General features: G+C 38.8%; 1 protein-coding gene across 5 annotated transcripts in view; it reads left to right on the top strand.

The window, feature by feature from the left end:
* Nucleotides 1–27137, top strand: part of PLPP1 (phospholipid phosphatase 1) — a 69252-nt gene that overhangs the window by 10324 nt on the left and 31791 nt on the right. For 2 of the 5 annotated variants that reach the window (XM_069775983.1, XM_069775981.1), the window contains exons 2-3: nucleotides 20582–20733; nucleotides 24671–24951. In XM_069775983.1, coding sequence (XP_069632084.1) covers nucleotides 20582–20733; nucleotides 24671–24951 — 433 coding nt within the window. Of the gene's footprint in view, nucleotides 1–7499; nucleotides 7655–20581; nucleotides 20734–24670; nucleotides 24952–27137 lie in introns of all 5 variants that reach the window. The other 3 variants (XM_069775982.1, XM_069775980.1, XM_069775984.1) reach the window with 2 other exon arrangements.

Here is a 27137-nt window from a genome sequence, read left to right as displayed (position 1 = left end):
ACTAACAGGTACTTAGTGTTTCTAAAAGTCCATTCTTTTGATTGAAATATAGATATGAGGGAGAATACACTTGTCCTATATGAATATTTTTAAACAAGTGTTGTGACTTGTTTTAATGGATTGGAAATGTAGATAACTGAACTAGTGTTCCCATGTAGTACTAAACTGTTGAACTTGGAGAAACTAGAATATGATGTAGTTCTGTTAGTAAATGACTGGACTAGAAATTGCACTCTTCATTATCGAGGCTGGTCCAGTGTAGAGGAAGGTTTCCTTCGCTTCCTGCCTCCACTACCCTTGCCTTGGCTCAGTCAAAAGTGTAATGCATTGTGAGGCAGTTGTTCAGTGAAACTGTTGTCAGCTGGCCCAGGTTGCTGATATGGCTTCTCCGCTAGCCAAATCATAGATCAGCAAAAAAATAAAAATATAAGTAGTGTATAGATGCAAGTGGAATAGTAACAGAGATTAGAATGTAGTTCATGCTTTTAAATACATATATCCTGTTTACTGAAACCTAGCACAGCTTCTGGTGTTATCAGAACAATCAGTGTGCTGTTATTAGGAATATTTTGCATTCCTTGGGGTGGAAAAGTAAGATAAAGTCCTTTAAAGTGGCTAGGAGGTGAGTTGTGGGCTACCCACTCACCTCAGCTACTGAAAATAAATATTATATTGATTTTTCTCTTACACATCCCTCACCTCTAGGTGTCAAAAATCTAAACACTTTCTTATTTTTTTTAATCTCTTCTTTCTCTTAGTAGTTTTCTGTATTCCCAGAACCTCCTGTCTAAGAGGTGTTGATTCTTTCTCTTGACTGCTTGTGGAAAAAAATTTTCAGCACATCTGCTTTTCTGCAAAGAACACTCTTTTACAGGTGCTCCCAGCAGTGTGAGGTTGACCTGTCTGTTTCTTTAAATCTCTTGCATACTACCTTCCCCCAGACTGTACATTACAAAATGAGCAGCAAAGCAAACATGGTTGTCCTGGCTGAAAATAAAAGCAAAAATAAATGTATAAGAGTGGGAGAGCTTAAACTTTCCGTTGCCCTCAGTAATTACCAGTTTTATAGGTTCGGCTCAGAATGATGCTATTTATCTGTCTGTGGGGTTATTTAACAGCATCATCTCTCTAATAAGAATGTAAGCTATGAAAAGTACCTTCTTCTTAAATGAGCAGCCTTTAGCTGAATAACTGAGTTTTTTTGAGGCTGTCATTTGCTGTTGTTTTACAGAGATTATTTCTCCAATACAGCCAGAATTCATGCTTGACACCCCCCAACTTAACTGTAGATTGTGGATTTCTTTACAAAAGCTGAAACTGTCTTTCTGTCAGCACATCAAGTACAGAATGCATTGAGTCTATTTTTCAGGATAAGTATAGAGAAATATAAAAATTCTTCTCAGTCTCATGTTAGTCTAGTACAGTTTCTCTTAATTAGCACTTACTTGTGAGTTCAGTACAGGATGAGGAAAAAGCTTTGGTTAATTATCACGCTAGAATGTTCTCCTTTTCCACAGGCTCTCTTAAGGGTAACTGCCTTTCTCCCAGTTTCTAGATATTTGTTTGTTTAAATGAGAAGAACTTCCTGATTGAGGACCAGGTAGGAGTCTTGTGTGTCTTGGAGAACTTGAAACACCAATTTAGCACAAGTTTTTAAGATGGCACAGAGCCTCAAGTGAAGATTTGGTTGCTTCCACAGATGAGAAGGCCAATTGGGGTTAGTTAAGGGATGTTTACAAAAAATAGCGCATTCCTTTGAACTACTTAAAACTGGAGGAGAAGGCACCACTGACCAGGAAACAATTTCACAAGGTGTTTAAGCTGATCTGAAACTATGGCTAGACCGTCCTTGTTCTCCCTTTTTCCACACCCTTGGCTACACGTTCCTATTCTGTCCTTTACACTGGCTCTAAGAGTCATGCACTTGGCCAGATGAGCAAGTGCTCCTGAAGAACCTGTGTTGTGTGGGCATGGGCTTTTTCTTTTTTTGGACAGGTTGGTGTGAAAACCTAGTGCTGTGACAAGGAAGGGGATAGCAGTGGATGGCTAGAGGTGGGAGAAGGGCAGGACAGTCTAGGTTGTCTTGAGGTGCTCTTGAAAGCATAGCCAGGTTTTTTGAGCACCACACTTGGTTCTGAACTAGATGGTACAGTATAACTTGGAACAATTAAAAGCTTCAAGACTCTCTTTTGTTTCAGATATAAAACTTAAATAGTTTATAAATGGAAGACCTATCTAAAACTGTGTCCATAGACTTAATTAGGAAAATGTTCCTAAATTTTAAGTAGAACACACAGTATTTTTAGACCTTGAAGCTACCTCCTCTTGAACAATATTCCCTGCTGATCTTAAGTATTTATGGCAACTGCCAGCTGTAAAAGAGGCTAATTCAGCTATAAATGCTGTTTTTTCCCTGTTTAGGGAAAAATATCCCATGCAGCTTGCTAGCAAAGCCAAATGGACACCTGAGTATCAGAATCTAACTCCTTATGCCTCCAGACTTAAGCACCTAACTCTAAAGTTATAGGTGTGATAAACGCCACAGATCAGAATAATAGTGCAGTGTTTCACACGTTGTAAAACGATCATAGTTTGGTGTCCAGTGCTTCCATTTGTAGGATAAATTGTGGAACTTAAATTACTTTTTTTGTTTTAATCTTTAAAAAAATTATTTAAAATGTAACAAATGACATATTTTTCATTAAACAGTCTTGGGGTTTTTTGTTGATTTTTGGTTTATTTTCTTTTTTTTCCAAAGGAAGACTTCGCCTCCCCCTTCCCTTGGGTATTGTTTTTTCTTGATACTCCCTTTCTATGGGTGGAGAACCATTCTCACAGTGACTTCTTGCCTAGTCTCCCACCCTGGACTTCCCTTCCTTCCTTACAGGCTTTTGTGCCATGCTGTGTTGTCCAGCCAGATCTGATTAAATGCGAGTTCCCTGAAGGCTGTTGATATTGCTATGAATTATCGGTAGGTTTTCAATGGAAACTACACTACAACTGGCTTGAACCTACAAATTAGAGTTGGAAACTCCTTGTGAACTCAGCATAGCCCCATGTAACTATTTCAGCTAGCTTAGCTTCACTCTGTACAAATGTTTGTTGCCCTGTTGTACAGTTCTAGCCAAAAACTTAAGGCTGTTCCTTCCCTGCATCCCCTGCTCAGTAATTCAAGTATCAGACTTGCCTCTCTCCTCTCCCTTTCTTTCCTGTGCACTTTTATTCTTGTCCATACATGTGAAGCTTTCACCTCTCTTTCATAGGTAAAGGCTTCAAATCTCTGCAGTCTCTTTTCCTGTTCAACTTTGTTACTACTGCTGTAGCTTTTGGGCTTAGCCAGAGTCTGTTTGCATGAGCATTACAGGAGAGGTGCCTCCCAGTCTTTTACAAGATCTTGGATGGGCCAGTTCCAGAGCACTTGAGTGATCAGATTGTTTTCCTTCTATAACGAAAGGGGAGAGAAACCAGATCAGAGGACTGCTGTTTCTTGCTACTACCGAGCAAAATGGCCCAGAACCTGTTGATCTTGTCAAGGACTAGTGACTAACTAGATAAATTTTAATGGAAAATAGAGAAACTCCAGTTCTAAGTCTGAAGCATGGGGAACTTCAAGGAACAGTCTTTTTTCACAGCTGAAGGTGCTTTAGAGAATATGAATAACAGCTGAGCGATTATGGTCCCTTAAGGTACAAAGTTGCCTAGATCACAAGAGCACCCTCAGAGGTTACTGCTGGTACTGGCTAGGTAAAAAGGAAGAGGAGGTATGTTGTGAAGAGGACCAAGTATGAGAGTTGATCTACAAGATTGCGTTTTAGCCTTGTAATCTTTAACTAGGTCTTGCTCACCCTTTCCTCCAGTTTGTAGAAGCTAATGAAACTGAACATGTGTGCATTCCTCAGAATTCCAGTGTACAGTCACCCTGCTTAAAAGTCATGGAGATGCTTGGCCCCTGTGATGGCAATACTGGCCTGTTATGTACATTAGTGTGTTTTTTTTCTTTTTTTTTTTCTTACAGTGAAAACTTCAGGATTGTTTGCTTACATGTACTAAGTGTTGTCTCCTCTCCCTGTAAAATGAGCAATAGTAAAAATGCTAGTACTTGTTTGGGGTAGGTTAACATTCAACTAAACACCATTTCACATAGTCTTCTACTCCACTGCTGGAAAGCAGTGCATCATTTAGATTGCAGTTGGAATTCTAACAGTGATGTAAAAAATGGTAATAGACAGTTAGTGTAAGATGTATAACCAACTTCCAGGTTCTTGTATTCTTTTACTATGGACTATACAAATGAATTTTGCAGTCGCTTTGGTGAAACTGTCCTCATCTGACCCCTTTGCTGCTTTTCCTCTTCTCCCCCTTCCTAATATCTCATGTTTGAAAGTAGAAACATATTTCTAAATTCCAACTCTAGTTTACACACTTTTAAAGTACTTTCTAAGCATTGCATAATGTAGTCAAATCAATTTGATTTAACAAAAAGGTGCATCCTTTTCTTTCAATGAAACAGATGTAAAAGGAACAAAGATGTACGAAGAAATATTAAATGTATAGGCACCAGAAAAAATGTGGATAACTGCTGGTTATGTAAAAGTTTTCTCGAACTAGTTTTTATAAAAAAGTTTCACATAAAGAAGACTAATGGGAAGAAAAGAAAGCTTAAATTAAATCTTGAGTTCCTTTCCTCTTTGTTTAATGAAAACTGAGTGCATAACACTTACTGTCAGGAATTCTCCCTAATTAAAAAATAAAAGCCCTCAAGCTTCTGCCTTAACTAAGTTACAGAGCGAGTAATTATCTCCTGCTGCAGTTACACAACAAAAAAAACCCCCTTCATATTCAAACTGGTTGTTTGTTTTGCTGGTAGGCTTAAAAGACTGCTTGTGAAACGTAGGGTACTTTCTCTTTTTCATGTACACGCATGTAATAGCTCTCTTCCAGTTCCTAAAGAAATCTTCCTTGAAAAAAACACGTGACCCATGACTGTAAATCTGTCTACTTTGGTGGCAAGAAATCTGGAATTTTTGAGCCAAGAACTCTGTCATGTTTGCAAGTGAATTGCTGCAGTGTCTTGTAGTTTCTGAACTGGAGCACTTAGAGATCATACTTCAGCTGCTAAAACCAAAATAGCCTGTCCTAATGAATTTAAACCCAGAAACAAAACCAAAGCAAAACACCTCAAAATCTTATTCTAAAAACTGAGCAATGTTGGCTAAAAAAGGTTGAGCTGGAAGGCTGAAAATGTAATTGAATGAAACAGAAAAATTCTTGGTGTTGAGTTGTAGCAATTTTCTTGGAAAACAGAGGTATGTCTAAGTAGTCAACTTCTGCAAAACACAAGCTGCTGTTTAAATTAACCATGAGAATGTGGTATTTCCACATGTGAAAATCTGGTGACCTGTTTGAGAAGATAGGATTGTATCAAATAGGTAATGGCTTTGCCACTCAATCATCCTGACGCTGGGTATGCAATAGCAGAGATAAAGACAGGAAACATGGGCTCTGACTTATGTTAGTGGAATCTTGCCATAGCCTTGAGTGGAGCTGAAAATTGGCTCCAGACATGTGAACATACAGCAATGTCCTTAGATCCCAGTGAACTTTCTAAGGTCTTCAGTGTGGCCCCCTTTGTATTTGAAGGGCTGCGATTCTTCTGTTTTGGCTACTTCTGCCATCTGCATTCTGTCAAGCTGTAGCTCTTTTCTCAATCATTAAAGCAGAGGAGGGAGGGAGACCTTTGAGATGCAGTTGCTTGGAAGGTATGTCATCCTGCTTCATGAATAACTTTGTGCTTAAAGTTGAACAAGCATAATGCTGTTTGCATTGTTGTTCAGTTTTGCTGTAGGTGATGATAAGCATCTGCTGAAGTGCTTTGCTGCATCAGCATCCCCAGTTGTTAAGGCAGTGAACAGTCCTTAGGATTTTGGATGCTATGTGGAAAAAATTCCTCTCTGCTCCATAGGAGGGTTTAAATTCCTGGCAAACTGCCTTCTGTGACCATAGCAATTTTCTTAGAAGAGGAGTTGGGGTATTACCAAGTACATACACAGTTTCAATATGCACTTCGCGAGCTTTTGCACTGTGGCTTAGCAGCCCAAAGAAGGGGCCAGGATTTATCACTCTGTTCCTACTGTTTCACTCTTGATGTCTTTTCTTCTAATGAAGTATGTAGAAATAAGCTTATTTAAAACCCCTTTAAGTGACTTATCTGATAGTCTTAACAAGTGTCACCAGAAATCAAAGCAATCTCTCATCACATGAACTTCATTGAAATGTTTTTTGTTCTTAGTACAGCAGTTTGTTTATATCGTGAGTAGTCTTTTCTGCTTCAATAATTGCACTTATCTCATTTACGTATAGAGTATCTATATGCAGAATTGCATATTACATGGATGTTGGGGAAAGTAGAAAGTTTAGTTTGCCCTTTTTTACCTTGTTTTAAACAAAAATCTACTTTTTTTGTTTTTGTTTGGGGATTTTGCAATTCTTACAGCATTGCCTAATTTATCCACTGCCCATCTGTTACTTGCTCAGGGGACCAAAGGAAATGGGGGGGGTGAAAAAGTAGAGTATAATGACAAACTTGGGTTTCCTGAGGTCACTGCTCCCGCAAATGTCTATTCCCTAGCTGATTCTTCTTGTCAGAAATGAGTTACAGACCTGAATGTAATTGTCAGAGGCCTTGATGGCTTCTTTGGCGTGACTGCCAGTATAGTGGAAGTGACCTTTTAAGAGAGGGAATAGGTAGTATGTCACACAGTGTAAGTTCAGACAGCTATCACTTGTACCCAGGTTTCAGTTTGCATGTTAATAACTTAGTTATTTTCATGCAGAAATCTTCCAAAGTGTGCAAACGCTGTGTAAATGCGACTCTTAAAGTACAAATCTCGTTACCTTCAGATGCAGTCCATTCACTGTCCCTGTTGGTGTCTCTGCAGTTTTCTTGTTCCCCTTACCTGCATGAAAACTACTTGCATGAAATCTTTTAAATCCCGAACTACAACAAAATCTGTATGTATTTTTGTCTTGTTCTCTGTAAACACTAACCAGATTATAGTGTATAGAACAAGGCTGGTAATTCAGATACAAGGCAATGTCATGGGGTGGTGGCGAAGGAGGGGGTACAAAAGGCAGCCTGCCCTCAAGAGCTATTCAGTCATGTGGGTGGCAAATGCTTTCCTTAAGTGTCATCTTGGCTCAGTGTGTGGCAACTCACCTTACTGATGAAAGGACTTTGAAGTCTATTCTTAACTTCTGTATCTGGTGGGCAACCTCAGAGTCCTTCTGAAGTAGATTTCTAAAAGAGATAAATTTCTATAAACAGGATTTGGTAAGTGTGTGCATTGCATGATACTTAGGAAACTTGAGTTTTGCATGTTTGGTAGCTTCCTCCATGCATGTTTGGTAGCTTCCTCCATGCATGTTTAAAAATGATTTTTTTTTTTGATTTAACCACATGTATTTCTTGTTTTTGTTTTTTGTTTTCCTTCCCCCAACAGCTGGCTTACCCCTTGGTGTTCTAAACTTGGCCAAAATAAAACCGTATCAGAGAGGCTTTTTCTGTAATGATGACAGCATCAAGTATCCGTTCCATGACAGTACCATCACATCCACTGTCCTCTACACAGTGGGGTTCACCCTGCCCATTTTCTCTGTAAGTAGCTAATATATAGGGAGCTTTGGTGATGGGAGTAAAATGTATGCCTTCCAAGAGTTCAGCACTGTGACTGTGAGTTGAAGACAGTCTATATAGGCAAAACCCCATGTATTTATAGTCATATGCATGTGAAAGGTACCTTTGCTACTTTCTGTTTGCACAGAAAATCTGGAACCAATCTGTAACTGCTAGTATCACTAATCTCATTTGTTTTAGGAGCAGAAAAAATGGAGATGAGGATTTAAATTGTATTAGTTAGTCTAGGCTTCTGTCATTGGGGAGAAGAATGCTACAGGCTTCCAAAATGCTATGGGATGAATACATCTCTTGTTCAGAATGGGTTAGTCTGATAACTTAAACACTTGTGATGTTAAAACTTCCACTGCAGTGGAGTGCACAAACCTGTAACTAGTGACTGTTGCTTCCATATATTTTCTAGAGAAATAAGTCTAATTTGGACTCAGTGGGTTTTCTTAGGTTTAAAAAAAATGTGATGACTCTTTAAACCCTTCAAAATGGGATACAGAGGCTGAAAATCTAGTTGCTTGTAGAAAAGAGGCTCAGTGTTTTCAAGACCACATGATTTTTACAAAGAACAATTTAACTCTTCAGTAGTTTTTTTTCTAACAGTATTTTAAGCCTGATTGTATTCGGGCTTTTAGTAAGGTTTGAGCTTGTTTAGAAAACCAAAATGTAACTATTCAGAATAGTCTTGAACATGAAAATAAATCTTGTTGTTTCTGCCTGCAGTGATTGACCCAACTATATTAGAGATGGTCATAATCTTTGGTCTTCTGATAAATGTATATGCTGAATTAATCATAAGAAGTATATATTAAATTGGTTTAAGGATGGAAGCAGTCATTTAAAACAAGTAAACAGAAATCTGCAGAACCTCTATATGCATTACTCTAGTTTTCCCTTAAATGCTTATTTGTTAGAGCATGCATTAGTCCTATGCAGTAAATAGAAGGTAGACACAACAGTTATCATTAGCTTAGTTTCACTTTTGGGGAGAATAGTCTGAAGTTTGTAATTTTTACATGTACTGACATATATCTTCAGCACAACTTCAGGAAAATTTATTTTCCAGTAGGGTTGATGTGTACCTTAATTGATATGTGCACAGGTAAACTAGCAATTGCAGCTCTGTGCAATTTTGGACTTCTAAAGAGGCATTTCAGATGCAGTTAGATAATCTGTTGAATTGCTTGATTTTTTTTTTTTAATCTTCCATTTTTAGATTTGAAGAAGTTCCTGTAATAAAGTCAACTGAGATGCTTTTTTTTTTTTTCTGGCTTTAAAGCAGTGGAGAAACATCTGACTTATAGCTAATTTACACAGAAGCATAAACATTTAAGGAGTGGTGTGGACAGCTATTGTAACTTTAACTGCCAAGTTATCTAAAGTTATAACTTTGAATTTGACTTGCCAGTGATGCTAGTCTATTCTGATATTTTTCTTCTATGGTACTTTTGAGGATTCACACAGTGAATTTTATTGCCTGTCTTTGTGCTGGCGATTGGAGTATGTAATTGGAACAATCACTTCTGGCCTCCATGTTGAGAGGTTAAAAAAAAAAAAATAAAAAATATTCTAAAGCACTTGTAGTTATGTAACATACAGGCTATCCATATCAGTTTTCTTCAGTCTGAATATTTTACAAACCTTAAAGCAGCACAGGTTTTCTGGAACCTAGTGAGAAAGTAATCACCGTAGTGTGTATGTTACTGCTCTGTGTAGTTAACATGTTAACCTAACTGGCTTTCTTAGTCTCAATTTTAGAGTCAGGGAACTCTTTACCTTCATGCAAGAGGTGAAAAATCACTTATGGCTACTGAAAACTTAGAGCTAGGGTGAACTGTATAACTAGGGAGTATGATATCTGAGTTATTACAACTTGCTGAGTTGAAAGTGGGTTGCAGTTGAATGCTTTCTAGCTTCAGGCTTGTCTTTATTAAAAATGGATGGGAAAGTTGATCGGTCTGGGAATATGAGAATCTGACATTCAGACTGGTTTTTGTTTTGGACTGACTCAGTGGAGGCTTGAGACTTTTTCCAAGGCAGCTTAAGTTTTTGGAAGTAGTATGTTCCAGAGTCAATATCCTCAGCAGGGACACAGCTGGCTCATGAAAGCTTATTGGGCAGTAATGCTGATTATCCCACATCTAGTGAAAAGTGTTATCCCCCATGAGACTTTCTTGAAAGGAACAGGCTTCTCAATGAAGGAATGGATGGTAAAAATCAGGTCTAATACTGGGCAAATAAGAGTTGATAAATCGCACTTTTGTGCAAACTTTTCTTCCCTAATTAAAGGCTACCTCGAACAGGATACTTGTTCCTAAGTAAGACTTACACCTCAGCTTTGTCACATCACAAAATAGAAGGAAGAACTTGTAATAGGAAGCTAAGGGAAGCAAAAGGACTCATCTGCAACATGTGAAAAAAAAAAAATTTCATTGAGTAGTAGGGTGGTTGTAGCCCTTCCCCTTAGCATTCAACAATGTATAGGTATTGCTGAGCCAGTTATTTAGTCCTGAATCCCTTAAGCCTCATGAAATCTAAGCAGAAATGCTTGAAATATTATGCATATGCGCCTTGCTGCACTAACAGCTTGCTTGTCTTCAGAGTGCAGTAAGAAATGGCCTGAACATCTTGCTGTATAAAAATAAAAGGTCTTGTCTGGTTCAGTTGTTGGGGTAGGCCCATAGTGGATTATAAAACAACTTCAAAGAAAAGAAAAACCCAACAAACCCTGTGGTAATGAGTAAGGAATAGATACTTCATTGTTAAGAATTCTCTTTCTGCATAAAATAAACTAGGCTGCCTGAACATTGATTTGTCTTCAGAACATTTTATGAAGCTTTATAAGATGTGTTAAAAACTTTCAGGGATTTAAAAAAAAAAAAAAAAAAAAAGAAAAAAAAAGAATGCTCTTGGAATTCACAGTTCCATTAATGAACTCTTTCTGTTCCCATTGCCACATTTTACCAGGAAATAAAATGTTTGGGAAAGAAACTCTTGTTTATTCTTTTCCGAGTGCCACTTCACAGTATGATACTTCTCAGTTTTACAAATTGTCTTCTGTGTCTGGATGGGAAGCACAATTTTAGTATTATAATTTTTGGAGACTTAGGGTCAACAAGCCTTGGTAGTGCTCTGGAAAAATGAATGTCTTTAGATGTCTAGACCTGTGTCTGGAGCAGCACACATCTATGATGACTGATGTTTCAAGAACCCCAGAAGATCTTTCTGATAATTCTACCTTCCCAAGTCTTTTTAGAGATGTTTAGAAGGTAATTCTGAATAGTCTAAAAGCCATGACTAGTTAGAGAGGGTAGTGGCTCTAGACTGCAGATCTAGGAATATTCTGAAATTAATCTTTAAGATGATGTACTTGGTCTGGCATTTTTGGTCTTTAGCTGTTTGCATGAGATCAGCTCTTCCAAGTATAAATGACAAATTAATGTCAGTGTCTTTCTGTTGCAGTGAGGTCCAACCATGCCTGTTTGCATGTGTCCTATTCAGTTGGTCTTTTCTGGTGACTTCACCTCCAATCAGTTTTTTTCTTCCTCCAGTCATCTCGCTTCTTAAGACCACTGCCCTCAGTGACACCCATGCAGCTTCTCTTAGATCTAAGGGTGGGTGCAGTTGGGGGACAGAGAAGCACAGAGCAAAGGAGACCTCTCTGAAGCATTCTTCTCACCAAAGGAGCAGAAGAACAGAGCAGCTCAAGAGTTGCTGAGTTTCATCTGCTACCTGTGCTGGGTTCTGAGCAGGGTTTCTGTAGTTCCCTACCAAAGCTTTGCCTAGCTGCTCTGTTCAGGAGCTGAAGGGACACAACCCTCTGGTGAGTTTCTATATGATGGACTGGTTTATGAGAGGGCAAGAGTTCAGTTCTTCTAACTCAGCCAAACTGCAGCACTGAGTTTCTGGGGAACAAAGTAGTTTGCGACAACTGTTGCTACTAAAACAGGCAATGCAAAAACTGATGTTCCTCACAGGGGAGGTGTTCACTAGTAAACAGTTTTGAGGAAGTCAATTCTTTGGGATGAGCTCTGCTATCTGGGACTTCTTTGAGAGAAACGAACATTATGGGCCTGTAGAACTTAATTTCTCCACCTTGAATGCATCCAGAAGATATTTAGGTGGTCAGGTCATGTTGTCTTCTACTTCAAAAAACAAAACCAAAACATTCTTATTTTGGTTTGGCAAAGGCTAGTGTCTTCAGTATCACAATGCCTTCGCAAAAGGAACCTATGTAGCTTTGCTCCTGTGCCAGCTTTAACCTGTTAGGCATTAGGCTTAATGTTTTCAGAAACGTCTCCTTCTACCACATGTATCAATGTAACTTTTCCTTCTTACAGATTAGCACAATCATACTTTGGAGGCAATCTACTGACTTCTTTTCTGGCAAAAGGAACTAATCTTCTTTTATGCTCTGTTTGTGAAAGGGTTATATTTTGCAGGGAAACTTTTCTTGAAAGCACCTATTTGATTAACAACATAAGCACTTACTGGGCTAATTCATAGATTTCCTGAGACACAAATGTAGTGACTGCTGTGGTGGAGGCTGACAAAGTAGGGGACTGTAATGAAGCCTATTGGAGACTGTTAGATTGGTACATGTGCACTTTTTTTTTTCAGCAGTGTCAAAGCTTTATGGCCCACTGTTGATAGTTCTGCAACTAACTGAAATTAAAAGCTGCTGTTTGACACTAGAGTGGACTTTTGCATCCTTTAACTTAATTTTCAGGTTTCAGGTTATGTATTAGTAATTTTATTATGCTCTGAACAAGACTTTGCCTCTTACCTGGTAAACTTTTTCAAGAGGAGAGTAATGTTTTCATGTTTTTTTTGAATATTCATGGCACTGGCAACCTTTCTGGGCAATGCTGTTGGACGTCATAATCTGGCATAAGTTCTACTTGATACTAACTGTTCATCTTGTACTGCTGCAGATCAGTATCATCTCTGAACCCAAGCTTATTCTGAGGAATAAACTGCTAATTTGTGTTTGTTCAAACTCTGTTTAAAGCCAACATAATAACAACCCATGTTTGTACTATGTGAAGGATTAATGTGCAGGGTGATGCACTTTGAATTGATGAGTAATTCCTGGGTGAGATCAGTGCTGTGGGGGACAGAGGCTAAGAAATGGCAGTTGCTGCATCCAGCTTTAGCCCCACTTCTCCCCTGTCCACGGTGAGGTTGTTCTGGTGGGCTCAGTTTGAAATCAGGTGAGGAAGGATCTGAGGAACACCACTTCTGGTTTGATACTTGTACAAATCACTCCTGCCAGATGCAGTTCATTTTAAATAAATAAATTGCAGCAACTTGCTTAAGTCTGTGGACTTAATATTGTACTTTTCTCAGTCCTTCAGGTACATTTGTTAATACAGGGATGAAGAACACATGCAGTGTATGAAACTGAGTAAAACAGTTGGCAGCCTAACAGTGGAAGGAGGTCCAGTCAAGGGCTTTTAAAGTGCAGAGTGAAGCTTGGTCATAACTATGAGAAAGCTAAGCGATCACAGTGGTTTGAGTTGTTTTTGAAGGTATTATTTAGTAGAGTATACAAAAAGGTAAAATGGAATAGGGAGAAACATAGGGAGAGGGAGTTGCAATATTTAAAGGCTTGTCACTTAAGCAAAAACCCCAGTCTGTGGCATAGATTTTTTACTTGTCTCGTACCTAGTTGTCAATAACTTGATGTTGACATCCAGGACTTAGAGACCAGAGACTCAAGGGGGTGGTGAAAAAGGGAAGGGACTACACCAGAAACCAGAGATGAGCACCAGGGAAAGTAAGTGAAAGAGGGGGAAAGTTCCTTTTTGTGCTGCCTCTTCTGATTCCCTTCCTCTGGCTCACCCCATTGTACCTCTTTCTGTTCTGCCTTGAGCAGTAAAATGTCCATGCAGAGAGATGGTTTTTACCAATCTCCTCTGGAGAAAGCTGAATGACAAAATGCAGCAGTTGATCTTGGTGAACTGTGGAGTGATGGTATAAGCATATTTCTTACTAGGTGCCCTCCTGAACTTCACAGCTTCTTTTAAGAAATGGGAAGTAGCATTGTTCTGGTACTGAGGAGAAGCCAGTGTCTTAATTTAATCTGCAAAGAGCTGTATGATACCATAACCAATCCCCATAGAATGTGAGCAGTTATACAGAGTAACACTGAACTCAAAAGTTTTAACCAACCTTTCACAAAATGCGTGTTTTTCCAGGCAGAATTTCTAGTGTTGTACAAATGAATACTATGGGTTGTTTTTGCTGATGCAGTTAGTAATGAAATCTCTACAGCGTATTCAGGGGGAATGTTAGCTTGTGCTTTCTGTCTTAATTTCTGGTATAAGGAGACTTAAACCTCAAAATACTACTTATGCCTTTTTTTTTTTTTTTTTTTTTTTAATTTAAGAAGTCTAGGTGTCCGTTCTGGTTTAAAGCTACACTAATGAAGTTGGCCTTAGATAATACCACAAAGTGGTTGTGGCTTTTCTTGAAGTGCTAGGAGAAAAGACAGCAAAATCTTTTAAATTTCTTTTGTTTCTAAACTCTGGAGAAAGACTATTGCTACCCAGTGCTTAAGCACAGATGATTAAAGCTGTTTGTCTGAAACATATCCACTGTTTCCTGGTGTCAGTCACATCTATTCTCTTCCTAATTCCTTTCATATACCAGGACGATTGTGTACTCAGGCTAAAGGCAGCATTTAAAAATAAATGTCATTATTTAGATCTGTACATTCGAATGATTACTTCACCAAAATCTTAAGAAACTAAATAGTCATGGGATTAGATGAAGAATCCTTACATGTATAAATAATTTATTCAAAAGTGAGAAGTGGATGGTAGAAGTAAGTGCTCCCTGGCTTTCACAAGGAAGGAGGGTACCAAGTAGAGCTCTCCAGGAGTCTGCCCTGTTCAGTATAGTCATAAATGCCCTGGAGGTGAGTGTATGCAGTGAGGCAGCAAACTTGGGTACTTGGAGCAGTAAATACAAAAGATGGCAATGACATGGCTGGTGAAATAGAGTGTGGATAAATGTCAAGTGATGTCCTTCCTGAGGACAGTGGAAAGGACAACTCGAGGGCAGCATATAGTGTGATGTTCTCTGTCTTCACTGGAGTGGTAATGATCAGCTTTTAGTTCTGTGGAGTGATCATCTTCATGCCCAGTAACAGTGAAGAAATCTAATCAAGATTAGAAACTTGGAAAGAAGTAGATCTGTGTTATACAGGAAATTTATGGGAAAAAAAACAATATAATCAGTCACAAATTACTTAAGCTTGTGAGGAAATCTAATCCATTATGCTTTATGAGTCAGACTATTGGACAAAAGTACTGTAATTGTTTAAAATATTTAGACTTACTAGTCGAGCTACTTGTTTCTACCTCTTGAATTCGGACTGAAAGGCTGTTTCAGAGGTCTATATATCTCCCTCACTATGAATGTCTTTATTGCCAGCTGTATTTGTAGCTCCTTAATTCTTGGTGGTTGTTGGATCAGTATTGCTTTTTTTTCCTGATCTCTGCTGCCTATGTAATTAGCTGATTTACAGGCCTTCAGTTCTGCTGAACTGTGCAAACCCCTACTTTTCTCGTTTTTGAGGTAATGAGGAATGTACTTTAGCAGTCCTTCTCTGTCTGCATTTAAGAGACTTGAATTAAAACCATGTTTGCAAATTCTGACTGATTGCTGTTTAAGAAGAAATTATTGTCAGGTGGCTAAAAGCATTAAGGCCTTTAGAAAGGCTTGTTTAATGGTCACACTGTTATATTGATGTACAACAGCCATAGGAAGCAGACATTATTTTCCCCTCATATTCTCCCAGCTCATCAGAGTTGTTTAGCCTCCAGGTGCATGACTCTGAACTCACTACTGCACAAATCTCCATCTATTCTCTTGCTTCAGTCTTAAAGAGTTGTTTTACAGGCAGAACTGGTTGACCTTGATCTTTCACTGTATCAGAGAATTGCCAGCTCTGTCAGCAGTACATCTACTAGTTACTCATTGATGATGCTGGCATATGCACTGCATAACACTAGCTTGTTGACTTTATCCTTGAGGCTACCCTACTGGTAACCTCTTCCCAACCTTATAATTCCTCTTAACATACCTGTTGTCATCACCCTTTAGGCAATTTCTTCACTGTTTTACAATTGACTTGGAAAATGAAGTGTACATCAGGGTTGCTTTTTGGTATTGTCATACAGGAAGTATTCAGTAGAGAGCCTTTAATGACCCTCTGCCATCTCTACTCCTTACTTAAAAGGAGTACTTAAACTCCCCAATTTCTTCTATTTTCATGTAAAACTGAGCCCAACTAATTTTTACTAATTATCCTTTCTAATGTGCCAAACTTTCCCCTTAGAAATTGTAGGTTGTTTAGGGTAAAAATGGGTATTTGTAGAAAAAGCAGAGCATTTCTTTTAACTTACTGTGGCAGCATGTGACTATGGCGGATGAGCAGCATTTCTTTTCCCAGTGATCTGCTGTTGAATCTTTGCTACTTTTCCTTGAGAAACTATTTTAGACTTTAATGTGGATAAATTTTCAGGCAAGGAAGCACACCATCTCCTATGCTACTATTAAAATCTGTTCCTCAGTTGTATCTGGGAAGTTAAAGACCTTGGCAGTAATGATAGTTGTACCATTATAAAGACAAATATAATTTGGTATCTTCAGTCATGTTCAGTCCTCCTGTGCCACAAGGTTTCATGTGTAGGAATTGCCACTGTGATACAAGAACTTATTTCCTGTCTTCTGAAATTATGATATCTCTTCAGGGTGACAAACTGACATGTCTATCACAGCTATAGGGAAACCCTACTGCTGTATATGCTATAGTAAGGGACTTTGCCTCTTCCATCACTTATGCCAGTTCTGCTTGTTTCTCCTGCTTATACTAATGAAAAAGCCAAACGGTATTTTTCTCTGTCTGCGTTGTCTTCGAGGGAGAGAGACTTGCACTGCAGAAACTACTTAAGCTATATATTTGAAATAACTTTGATTTGATTTTAGAAAGTAAGTGTGGTGGTTTTTTTTTTTAAATTTAAAATCTGACAAAACCAGACTTTGCAGATTCATTTAAAACAGAACAAAACCCTAAGTATTGTGAGAAGTTTTTCTTAATGGCTTCACTTGCCAGAAAATGAAGGAGTTGCCGCCCCTCTGGTTTGACTTCTACTTTTCTCCCAGCTCCCACCAGCTAATAGTGAAGCCAATCCATGTTTGTTTAAAAGAAGTAAATTAAACCTGCTGTGTGGAACATGTTCTGAGGGAGTAGGTATTGACACTGGAGAGTACTTTAACCAAAAAGGCATCAAAAGTCAGCACTGGCATGGTTTTTTAGGCTAATAACTGCTTTGGATTGAGCAAAAGGTAAATCACAAATGTTGTAGTGCTGTGATTTTAGTCTTCAGTTTACCAGCGTTAAGTCAATCTGATCAATTTTACTGTAATCTGTTTTTTAGAAGTTAAAACCTTTATCTGAAGCTTTCATAGAATCATAGAATTGTTTAGGTTGGAAAAGACCTTTAAGATCATTGAGTCCAACCATGAACTCAATATTACCATGCCCACTAAACCACGTCCTGAAGTCCCACACGGAGCATGTCTCCTTTCAGCACTGAAATGTGCCGAGAAGAGCAATAAGACAAATGACTAGTGGAATTACTTTTTAAATCTGTTACACAGTTGGGGGAACTGAAGAAACACTTCATGAATTTTACTATATAAGCTTTTTCAGCAGTATTGTATTTCAATGCATAGCTCTTCCAATTGATTGTTACTTCAAACCAGGTAGATACCTAGAACTTTAAGACTTACACTATCTTACCTAAATTTCGCTGGTTGTGACTTCAGGAAACTGTTTATAAAATTTTCTTTCTTAATTAGCAAAGTGGGATTGGTTTCAGATAGAGTAAAAGAGGTAGAAAGAAATTATGAAAAAGAAGGCATTTTAATAACTTATTTTAGCTGGTTGTTACTTGCTTAAAAAGCAAAACAAAACCAAACTTTGAGTTATTGGTATTTTGGTTACATGATCTTGATATAAGAAGGTGCTGCAAGCAATTACAGACTAATTACATCATAATCTCAACGTTGCTGAGAAGTGAGCACACATTTCAAGCAGCTTCTCTTTGCGTGGAAAAGCATGCGTTGTCACTGCATGAGGGACTTCATTCCCATGATCTGCATACCATTTCCACTTCCCATTTCTGATTTAGCAGCAGGTAATTGCCTTTAAAAAAAACCAACAAAGCCACCCAAACCCACCTGAATAACCCCAGCACTCTGAAAAATTTGTGTCCCAGCTTGAGATGCTGAAGCATTCAGGTGGGTAGGAGGAAATGAGGAGTAAGCCACTGTGACACCATTATTCATAGAGCAGGTATCTCTGCTCAGAAGTATTTGTGGTGGTGTGCTGAAGCTGTAGTAAGGTTTTTCTAGGCTGAACTTAATTTTGTGAGCAACTGCTTTACCATGATTGAAACTACCTACTTTAAACAAGTAAACCTGTAAATTAGAGACTCTTATTTGTGTATGCCTCATTCTCCAATTCTGGAGATCTAAAAAAAATACACTTTTCTCAAATACAGTCTTGAATCTTGGTGTTAGTATGTGTGCGAGGCAAAGGATGAAGTTTTCATTCCATACGTATTTTATTGAATAAATAATGTTGGAAACACACCACAGCATTATGTTGACAAGTCACAGTCCCCTCACCATGACTGCACGCTGCTTTTGCCTCCTCCCTTGCACAAATTAGCTAAATACCAAGTAACTAATGATATGTTGTGACATGCTGTCACAATACCAACGCAAGGGGAGGGCAGAAATGAGGTCTGGGCTGCAATGTTTTCTAAAACCCTGCTATTATTACTATTAGGAGAAAGGGAGAGGGATTTTTTTCCCTGGTAGGAAAGGCCATGTTTTTGCACTGTACTGCAGAGTCCAGCTCCAGGGTTCTGTGCTGGCTGGTGTCTGAATAGTTCAGTGTTTTGGCGAGGCTCTGGCTTGGCTCTTAGCCTGTCCTTCTGTGCTGCTTTGTTGGTGTGCTTGGATAGCTTCCAGATCTAGATCAGTTGTAGTCCTGCTGGTGTGGAACTGGAAACAACCCCTCTTCACAATGACAGTGTGTTTTTCTGCCACTTTCAGAGGGAAGGTTTTGCATGCTATTGATTTTAGGACTATAACAGTACGGAAGATACTTGATTCTTTACAACGAGCTTAGCTGGAGTACATGGGCACTATGATAAGCCCATAACTACTTGGTCATGGAACAAAGCTGTGTCTCGTTCATCATGGGTCGCTTCAAGGAAATTTTCACCTTATGAGCCATTAGTTTGTTATTTGTTTTTCTGTGTCTGTTTTCAAACTGAAGCATTCTTTTAAGCAGTCACTTCATGGTGTGAAGAACAAAATTGATAGCAAATGATTGGTGAAACCACAGTATGTGCCATTTGTGATGAGCCCAGGAGTCAGACTGAGTTTGGAGGACTTCATGGGTAGAGGCTAAAGGGGAAAGGATTGAAAAGGATCCTAGGTCTTTTTCTTTCTTTTTTCTTGTAAATCCTGACTGTGTAACAGTGTTTCTCTTCTCTTCCCTAACAGTTTTCTTACTACTTGGTTGGTATCATTTTTCCTCCTTTTTTCCTGTTCTTTCTGTGTTTACTTTTGTTTGTACACACTTAATTGGGGGCAGCTGTCTATATGGAAAGGAGGAGGTGGGCTATGCCTTGACACAGGGGTCCTGAGGAGAGAACTGAGACTACAGCAACATCTTTCTCTGACAGGAAGGAAGGAAGGAGGCTGGTTTTCATCTTTCTGATCCCTTACCGGTAGATTAGGAGTGTCTCCCTGCTGATGATTTTTCTTGTCTAACTCTAAATTGCTGTGCATTTTATGTGCAATACTGCTGAATTTTGAGCACAAAATCAAGGGCTTTTAAGTACTTTAATGCCACTGGGCTGTACATCCTTAAATTAAAGATGATTTATTGTTTTGTTGAACTTTCTTGGTAGTCCTCCACCTTTTTTTTCCATACAGCCATTTCTTTCTGAGGGTATTCATCCTTGTGTACAAACAGATTATGCAGATGGTGTATGTGTGTCAAGGATGGAGGATTGGGGTTTGGGGTTTAAAAATGTGATTCTCTTAGTTTGTAGTAACTTCTATCTTATTTTGAGCTTCTTTTTTTAAGCTTTGCTATTCAAATGACTAGTTTTGGTTAGTGCTGTAGGTCTCTTGAGGTGCAATAGCACAAAGCATTGTGTTCTGTCGAGTTTAGGATGAGCCAAGGGGTCTTTTGTCAAAGAGAGGGGAATAAAATCTCCATGCCCTGAGGTTGTAGGGCTTGTGCAGTGACCACATTTTTCTGGGGAACTATCCAGTGTGTGTGTGGAAGTGAGGGGATTGCATGCATGTGTATTTTTTCCTTTTTTTCATATCTTCCTGAAAACTCCCTCTGCACTTGCACTCCCTGAGAAGCACCCCTTTTCTGCTTTCACAAAATGCAGTTTATGCTCTTCTGACTTGTAAAGTTGTCCAGAGAAAGTATAAAGGGGCAACTGTTGCTCACTGGAATATAAAGGAATAGTTGGTAATTGTGGCAGTAGAGTGAGCAACTCGGTAGTTATCACTGACCTGTTTACTCCATCATGGTTTCAGCATGCTTCCATACTTGATATGCCACAAATACGAAGGTGAGAGGAATCCTGTCCTGCTCTCCTTCATTCAGCAGTCCTTCCTGGGAGCTGCAAAGACAAGGCAATAGTCATTGGCCAAAGGAAGTGCATAACCTTCTAACTTGCTGCATGTCCGTTCCTCTTTATGCACTTCTCTTTGGAAATGCGGGGGTATAATCATCGCTAGAGTTTGTGTTGCTTTTGTAATATATTTTTTATTCCTTTTTGCTAGCTGGCTTGCCTTTTGCAATTCTCAATTCAAGACGTATCCCCTTCCAGAGAGGAGTTTTCTGTAGTGATGAATCCATCCAGTATCCATACAAAGAGGACACCATTTCTTATAAGTTGTTAGCAGGAATAATTATTCCTTTCAGTGTAATTGTTGTAAGTTAAACTTTTCTTCATTGCATTTGATTTCAATGGGGGTGGGGGAGTGGGAGGAGGGGCAATCTGTTAATGCAGACTTCTAAAACTGTATTCTATAAGATTTCTTGACTTCAAAATACGTTAGACCAGGCATTAAAGCAGTAGAAATGGTGTTCTGGCAAGAATAAGTAAAAGGTTTTCTTTAATTGAAGTCAAACAACTAGAATTGTAGAACAGAAAAAGAATACCTTAGAACCATGGTGGCTAATTCTATAGTCTGAGAGAGAAAAACTTCCTCCCTTACCATGTCAGTTAAGAATAACACTAATGTATTTTAAATGACTGTGTCAAGCTTTTCTATTTTAGGAGCTACTACTTAAGAATATGAGTTTGCATGACCTGTTAAGGCATCAGTTTTATCTGCCACAGAGTCATCGGAAGTACTTCTGTGTGTGGAAGCATAGCAACAGATCCTGAGTTCTTTAATAGAAAGATACTATTGCTGCTAATCAGAACTTATCAAAAGCATAACTAGAATAAAAAGAATAAGTAGCCAGGGAGTTTTCCCCTGCATACTTCCCCAAAGGTCAGGATAAAACACTAGGCCCACTTCTGTTTGAGTTAATGGTAGGGCCTACTTTCATGCTGCACCTAACCTGGTTGAAAATGGGGTACCGTTCTCCTTCCCTCCTCTTCACACCAGATCAGCGAGCTGGAGACATTGCCTCTGCAATTGCCTGTTCAGAATCTCCCTCTTTGACCACAGCTTCTAGCTCAATTGAAATGGCTCAAGCATACAGTGACTCTGTATCCTTAAAATTTAATTACATGCTGTCAGCTGAGCTAACCTAATAGCTTACTATGGACAAAAGGTGAGGTCCCAGTTTTACCCTGTCTTTTGCCACCTCTGGTGACTTGTCTGAACCAGGATAAGCTAGTGAATTCCCTAACCTGGCAGAAAACAGCAGCTTTCTTTGAGCTAGGTTGAGTGAAATGACTCCTGGAAGAATACAGTATCAGTACTGGGGCAAAAAGTGGTGGGGGCATGTCCTTGGGCATAGGCAGAGGGAAGAGCTGGACCTCATCAGTTAACCATTTTGTGCCCTAAATCTCCTGGGACTTTACTTCCAACAATGGCCCTTCAACAGGGGCTTCAAGATTCCTGTCCAGACGTGGTAAAAAGCTTCAGACTCCACACATGACTCCATGTTGGGTGACATCCAAGCTCATCAGAGCTACGCTTTGAGTAGAGCTAAACACTTCTATGGCAAATAAGATTTTAAGTGTATAAATATTCAAGTGTATTTTAGGAATCAAAGCTGGAAAAGGAGCAGCTACATGTAAGCCTCAGTATTGGCCAGCTGTTTCTCTGGGCTAATGGGCTAAAATCAGATAGGATATTATGGCAATCTAACTCTTTCTTGCACAAGGATTGCATGGATTTTTATCAAGCTTCCAGCATAAAGGTCAACTTGTACCTTATATTTGCTTTTGGGTTGAACATTTTTTTTTTTCCCCTGACCGTAGAAATGTGGGGCTGGGAATCAAAACTGTGACTTATTGTTACGGAGGCTCACACAATCAAATCCGACAGGTGTTAAAACAGATTTATTCTTCAGTGAAAAGTTAGAACTCCAATAACATTAGTGAACCACAGGATCAATGATGTAAGGGGAATGAGTGCTACAAAGCTGACTTAAGAATTCTTAATATTAAAAACGATGACTCAAAATGTGCATATCACTGACCTAAGAGATGGGGGCTGCAGGAGTTACCTAGGGCCACATCCCAACCCAAGGGGGAGACCCCGACTGCAGACCTGCTGCTCTGAGGAGGACTGAATCGAAATGTCCTGCAGCGGGGCCCTGTTTATACCCTTGTTGAATCTGATCTCTGGTCATTTTAATCCCCATTGGCCAAAAGGTCAACACTTCTGTGTACCTGGCGCGTGTCAGATTGGTCAGTTCAATTTTCAACCTGCAGTCTCTAGGGTTTGGGGTTTTTTCCTCTCCTTCCTGCCCGGAGAAGTTTCGTTTCCTGTCGGGGCGGGTGTACCTGCCACACTTACCTAGTTTTCCTTTTCTTGGAAAAACTGCTTCAAAAACTTACAGAAATACTTCTGGAGCAGATGAAGCTTTTTTTTTTGTTTTTGTCTGTTCTATTAACTATCAAGTGGTTTATGCTGAAAGATCCTGTCTGTTAAGATGGGACTATTGTTTTCACCCTGTTACTACCATTGGTAGTGAGTATTACCTAAGAGCAGCAGTATTTGGTCAAACTTAAGTCCATCTAGCTTGTTACCTCATTTCTAGCAGCGGTTAAAACAGGTGAGGGAGGAAGAATAGAGTGAGCAAAGATTGATGTTCTGCCCTCAGTACTTTGCTACCAGCCATTTGCAGCTCAGGGACTTCCTGAGTCAGAAAAGGCTTCAGTTAATATAGTAATTTTTAACGGTTGTATTTCTTTTATCAAATCTCTGTATAAGCCTGTATGAACATTTAGCTAACAAAGTTAACCTTTGTAACATCAGGGACCATCTTTTAGTTGTGAAATCGGGCTTTTCTGTCAAGATGACTTTAAAGTCGGATGGTCAAAGCAAATGTTGGTGTCCTTTATTCAATGCTCAGTCAGATTATTGAAGATGAATAATACTCTTTGATGTCTGTGTCCTGTGAAGTAGCTGCATTGACATCACCTAAGTTTTTGTCACCTCAGTTTTGATAAGTGACGTTCTTGCAGGTTTTGCAGCCGGGTTCTTTAAAAGGGATTAATTGTGTACCAGTCAAGGCTCTGATATTTCTGCTCAACTATCCTCCATTAAGAGGTTACTCTCTGGGATGGGTAGATTCTGTATAAGAGCTTACCAACATCTACTTCACTGAAAACTTTCTCAGCTTTAGTCCACGTGCTGGTGTTTCTCTGCTTCAGTCCATGTTTCAGTATGGTGCAGGGTGTAAAACTTCAGTGTCACGCATCTGATGGGATTTTCTGTTTGCCTTAATGTACAAAGCTGCTGACAGCTACTTTGTCTGCCCAGGTGTTAGAGTGTCTAATAACAGCTTCATTCACCAAAGCTCTGCTTTGCTGGGATCCTGGACTTGTCACTCTCAAGTGACAGATGGAGCCATCTTTTAATCTTTATAGGATTTTTAAAGCTCACTTTTCATATATGCATACAGTCCCCCACCCATCTGATCATCTGTATGAGTCAAACCTTTTTATACAAAATGGGACCATCTGGTTCAATATCCAACCTATCTGGAATGAAGTTTTGTACTTTGTTTAAGTAAGAACTTACTTTCTGCAAAAGATAAAGTTGCAGGAAAACAAAATTAAATCTGCTTTCCTGCCAACACTTGATACACGTGATGCATATACTTTAGACATGCAGGGTGAAAAACCCTTGGAAAGACCTCAGTAATGCCTGTCTTTCCCTACTCTCATTAGTTTTCTCCCCTAAGGATTTAATTTTCCTGAGGAATTGGAAATTTGTTTAAATAACTGGCCTTTCAGATCCGGAAAGGAAGTCTAGACCCTTCAGAATAGTCTCTAGCTTCACAAAAAAACTAACTTTATGATGAAATAGACAAATTTTGCTCAGCAGAAGTTAGCTGAAGAAGACTCAATGTAGAATAAAATGTAATACTAGAGAAAATGTTTCTAATTAGGGCCATGCCAAGTAGTATGGATAAATGTTACTCTGAGAAGGCTTTGTTTAATCAATAATATTAAGTTCAACATGAAGCAGGGTAAGGTAAAAGTTTTTTTTCTAGTACATAAAAGTGTTTAAAGTTTGGGCATGGTTAATGCTGACTCTTGGAGAATTTAAATGTGCAGCTTAATGTTTATAAAAAGTAAATTTCTGAAACTACATGTCTGATTATTAACAATAGAGTAATATCTTTCTTTATAAGTTATTATATTTCTTTAACTGTTGTCCTTATTTCTCTTTCAGATGATCCTAGGAGAGACTCTCTCTGTCTTTTATAATCATTTGCACTCAAATTCATTTGTCAGAAATAACTACATAGCCACTATTTACAAAGCCATTGGGACCTTCATTTTTGGAGCAGCTGCTAGCCAGTCGTTGACAGACATTGCGAAGTACTCCATAGGTAGACTGCGCCCTCACTTCCTTGCTGTGTGCCAGCCCGACTGGACACGGATCAACTGCAGTCTAGGTTACATTGAGAACTTCTCTTGTCAAGGAGACAAAGCAAAAATCAATGAGGGAAGGTGAGTCTGACTAACCTCATGTACTTGGTTGTGAGACCTGTTTCTTAACTTGGGATGATGAGTTTGGTATTGCTACTGGATTTTTTGAGCTTCTCCTAGAATAAATTTCTTGTAATGAATTTTAAACTTTGAGCCCTGTCTAGACACTGGGATTTTTTCTAATTTGTGGAAACTCGTTTTATTAGTGTACAGAAGAATGCATAAATTATTGTGTATTCATTTCTGCTTTTTTACAAAATGTGGGTGACGTTCAGTTTTGATTGGCTTCTATTTATGTTTCTAAAATGTCTGTGCATCCCAATTGAGAGAAGAATTTAAAATCTGCCTTTGAAATTAGATGTGGAATAAAAATGAAAGTAGTTCTGATTTAGAATGATAGCAAATAAAACCTGGATGTATCCATATAAAAATATGGAGGACTGTTAAGAGAATCACTCTACTCAGTTCTCTCTCAGTATTAGGCATTTCATTACCTTACTTACCTGCCAGTTCAATTGCAGCAAGATAGCAGGGAAACAAAAATGAAGCATCTGACACATTGGAGTTTTGTCACTGTGTTATAAACAACAGTGTCTTAATGCTATTGGAAATGTTAAAGTATGTTCAGAATAATTTCTGTTATTAGAGTTGCTTGAGCTCCCTGGAAGCTTAGTTTTAGAGAATCTCCTTGCTAGCCTTTTTCCAGAAGACCTATATGCCCTCTTAGAACTTTTCTCTGTGTGTGTGGTTTTTAAATACATGTGTATAGGTTTTGTTTGCTGTCCTCTGTGCTCATTTGCTCTTCTAGCATGTGTCCCCTATGAATCTTTCAGTAGCATGCATGGTGTCCCTCAGCAGCCACGGGGAAAATGTTGCATATTGATTTGGTGGGGAATCAGATCCAGCTGCAAGTCATGCACAGCAGCTGTTTAAAGGTGCTAGAAGCAGTTTGTATTTTGAATGGCTGATGGTAGTAGAGGAGCAAGTGCATGATGATAGATACACAGTATAGCAGATAATCCTAAAACGAGCAGAGCTTCATGCAGGTAGCAGATAGACAAATTGGAGTTTGGTCTTTGAGAGATTAGAGGAGTGTGTTTCATGTACAGCTTTTTTTTTATTACTAATGCCCATAATTGTGCTTAGAATATTTACTTACTCTAAGCTATTCTAGACGCTGATTATTGGATGGACTTTCCTTGCCTGTGAGTAGCTCTGTAGAGTCAGAATATCCACTAGTAATGTGTAACTTATCTCTGTTCCAGGAAACATGCAATGTACTTCTGAAGACTTGTAATTGTCACTTTCTCTGTGACTGTCAACTTCAGTTTGGAAAAAGGCAGAGTAAGCAAAGGAGGATTTTCATGAAACACAGAAAACAAAGAATTCCTAAACAGCATGTCTGTCAGCTTTTTCAGTATTACTGACTTTCCAAAGATCTGACTTATACTAGAACAACCTTAATAATTGGAATAAAGGAGATGCTGCCTCCCCCAGGATTACAAATTGTCTCGGTATCTTGTCAGCTTTGCAAATTTTAGTGTGGTGAGTTAGCAGAAGTACTTGCCAGAAACTAACTCTTTAGAGTTTAAAAAAAGATAAAATGGTAACTTGTAACACAAGATGGGGGCAATACAGGGGGGTTGTTTGTTTGTTGGTTTTTTTTTTTTTAATATATATTACATTGTGGCAGGGGTAAAATGTTTTACTTTCTTTGCTTCAACTCACTAAAAGTGGTTATTTCTTTTTATTCTACTACTATGTGAACAGATACTTGTCTAAGTTTCAAATGGGATGCGTCTTTAAACAAAATTGTACATCCTCAGGTGCTTTGTGAAACAGAATTGCATGGCTTTCAGCATGAAACTGTGGGGTCAAAATTCAACTTGGGTGTAGCTCTCAGTCTTCAGTTGAACTTCTGCATGAGTCTAAAAATGCTTCTCAAATGTAAAGGGGGAAAGGGAGAAAATTGGAGTCAATTGTAACGACTAAAATGGTCCTGAAATAAAATGTTCTGGGTTTTGGGGCTGCTGAAAAACAGCTAGCTCATCCTCAAACTGGTAACCAGATTTTTGTTGTATGAGAACAACAAGGGGGAGCAATGGCATAGCAATCACTTAGTTTTTGTTCTTCCCTGTGCAACTAGTGCTTTGACATCTTGGACTTCCATATTGGAAGCAAGATTTGCCTATCATCTCTAAACTGGT

This window comes from Haliaeetus albicilla, chromosome Z (genome assembly GCF_947461875.1).
Source record: "Haliaeetus albicilla chromosome Z, bHalAlb1.1, whole genome shotgun sequence".
NCBI lineage: Eukaryota > Metazoa > Chordata > Aves > Accipitriformes > Accipitridae > Haliaeetus > Haliaeetus albicilla.
This window is presented reverse-complemented; position numbering and strand designations above follow the sequence as displayed.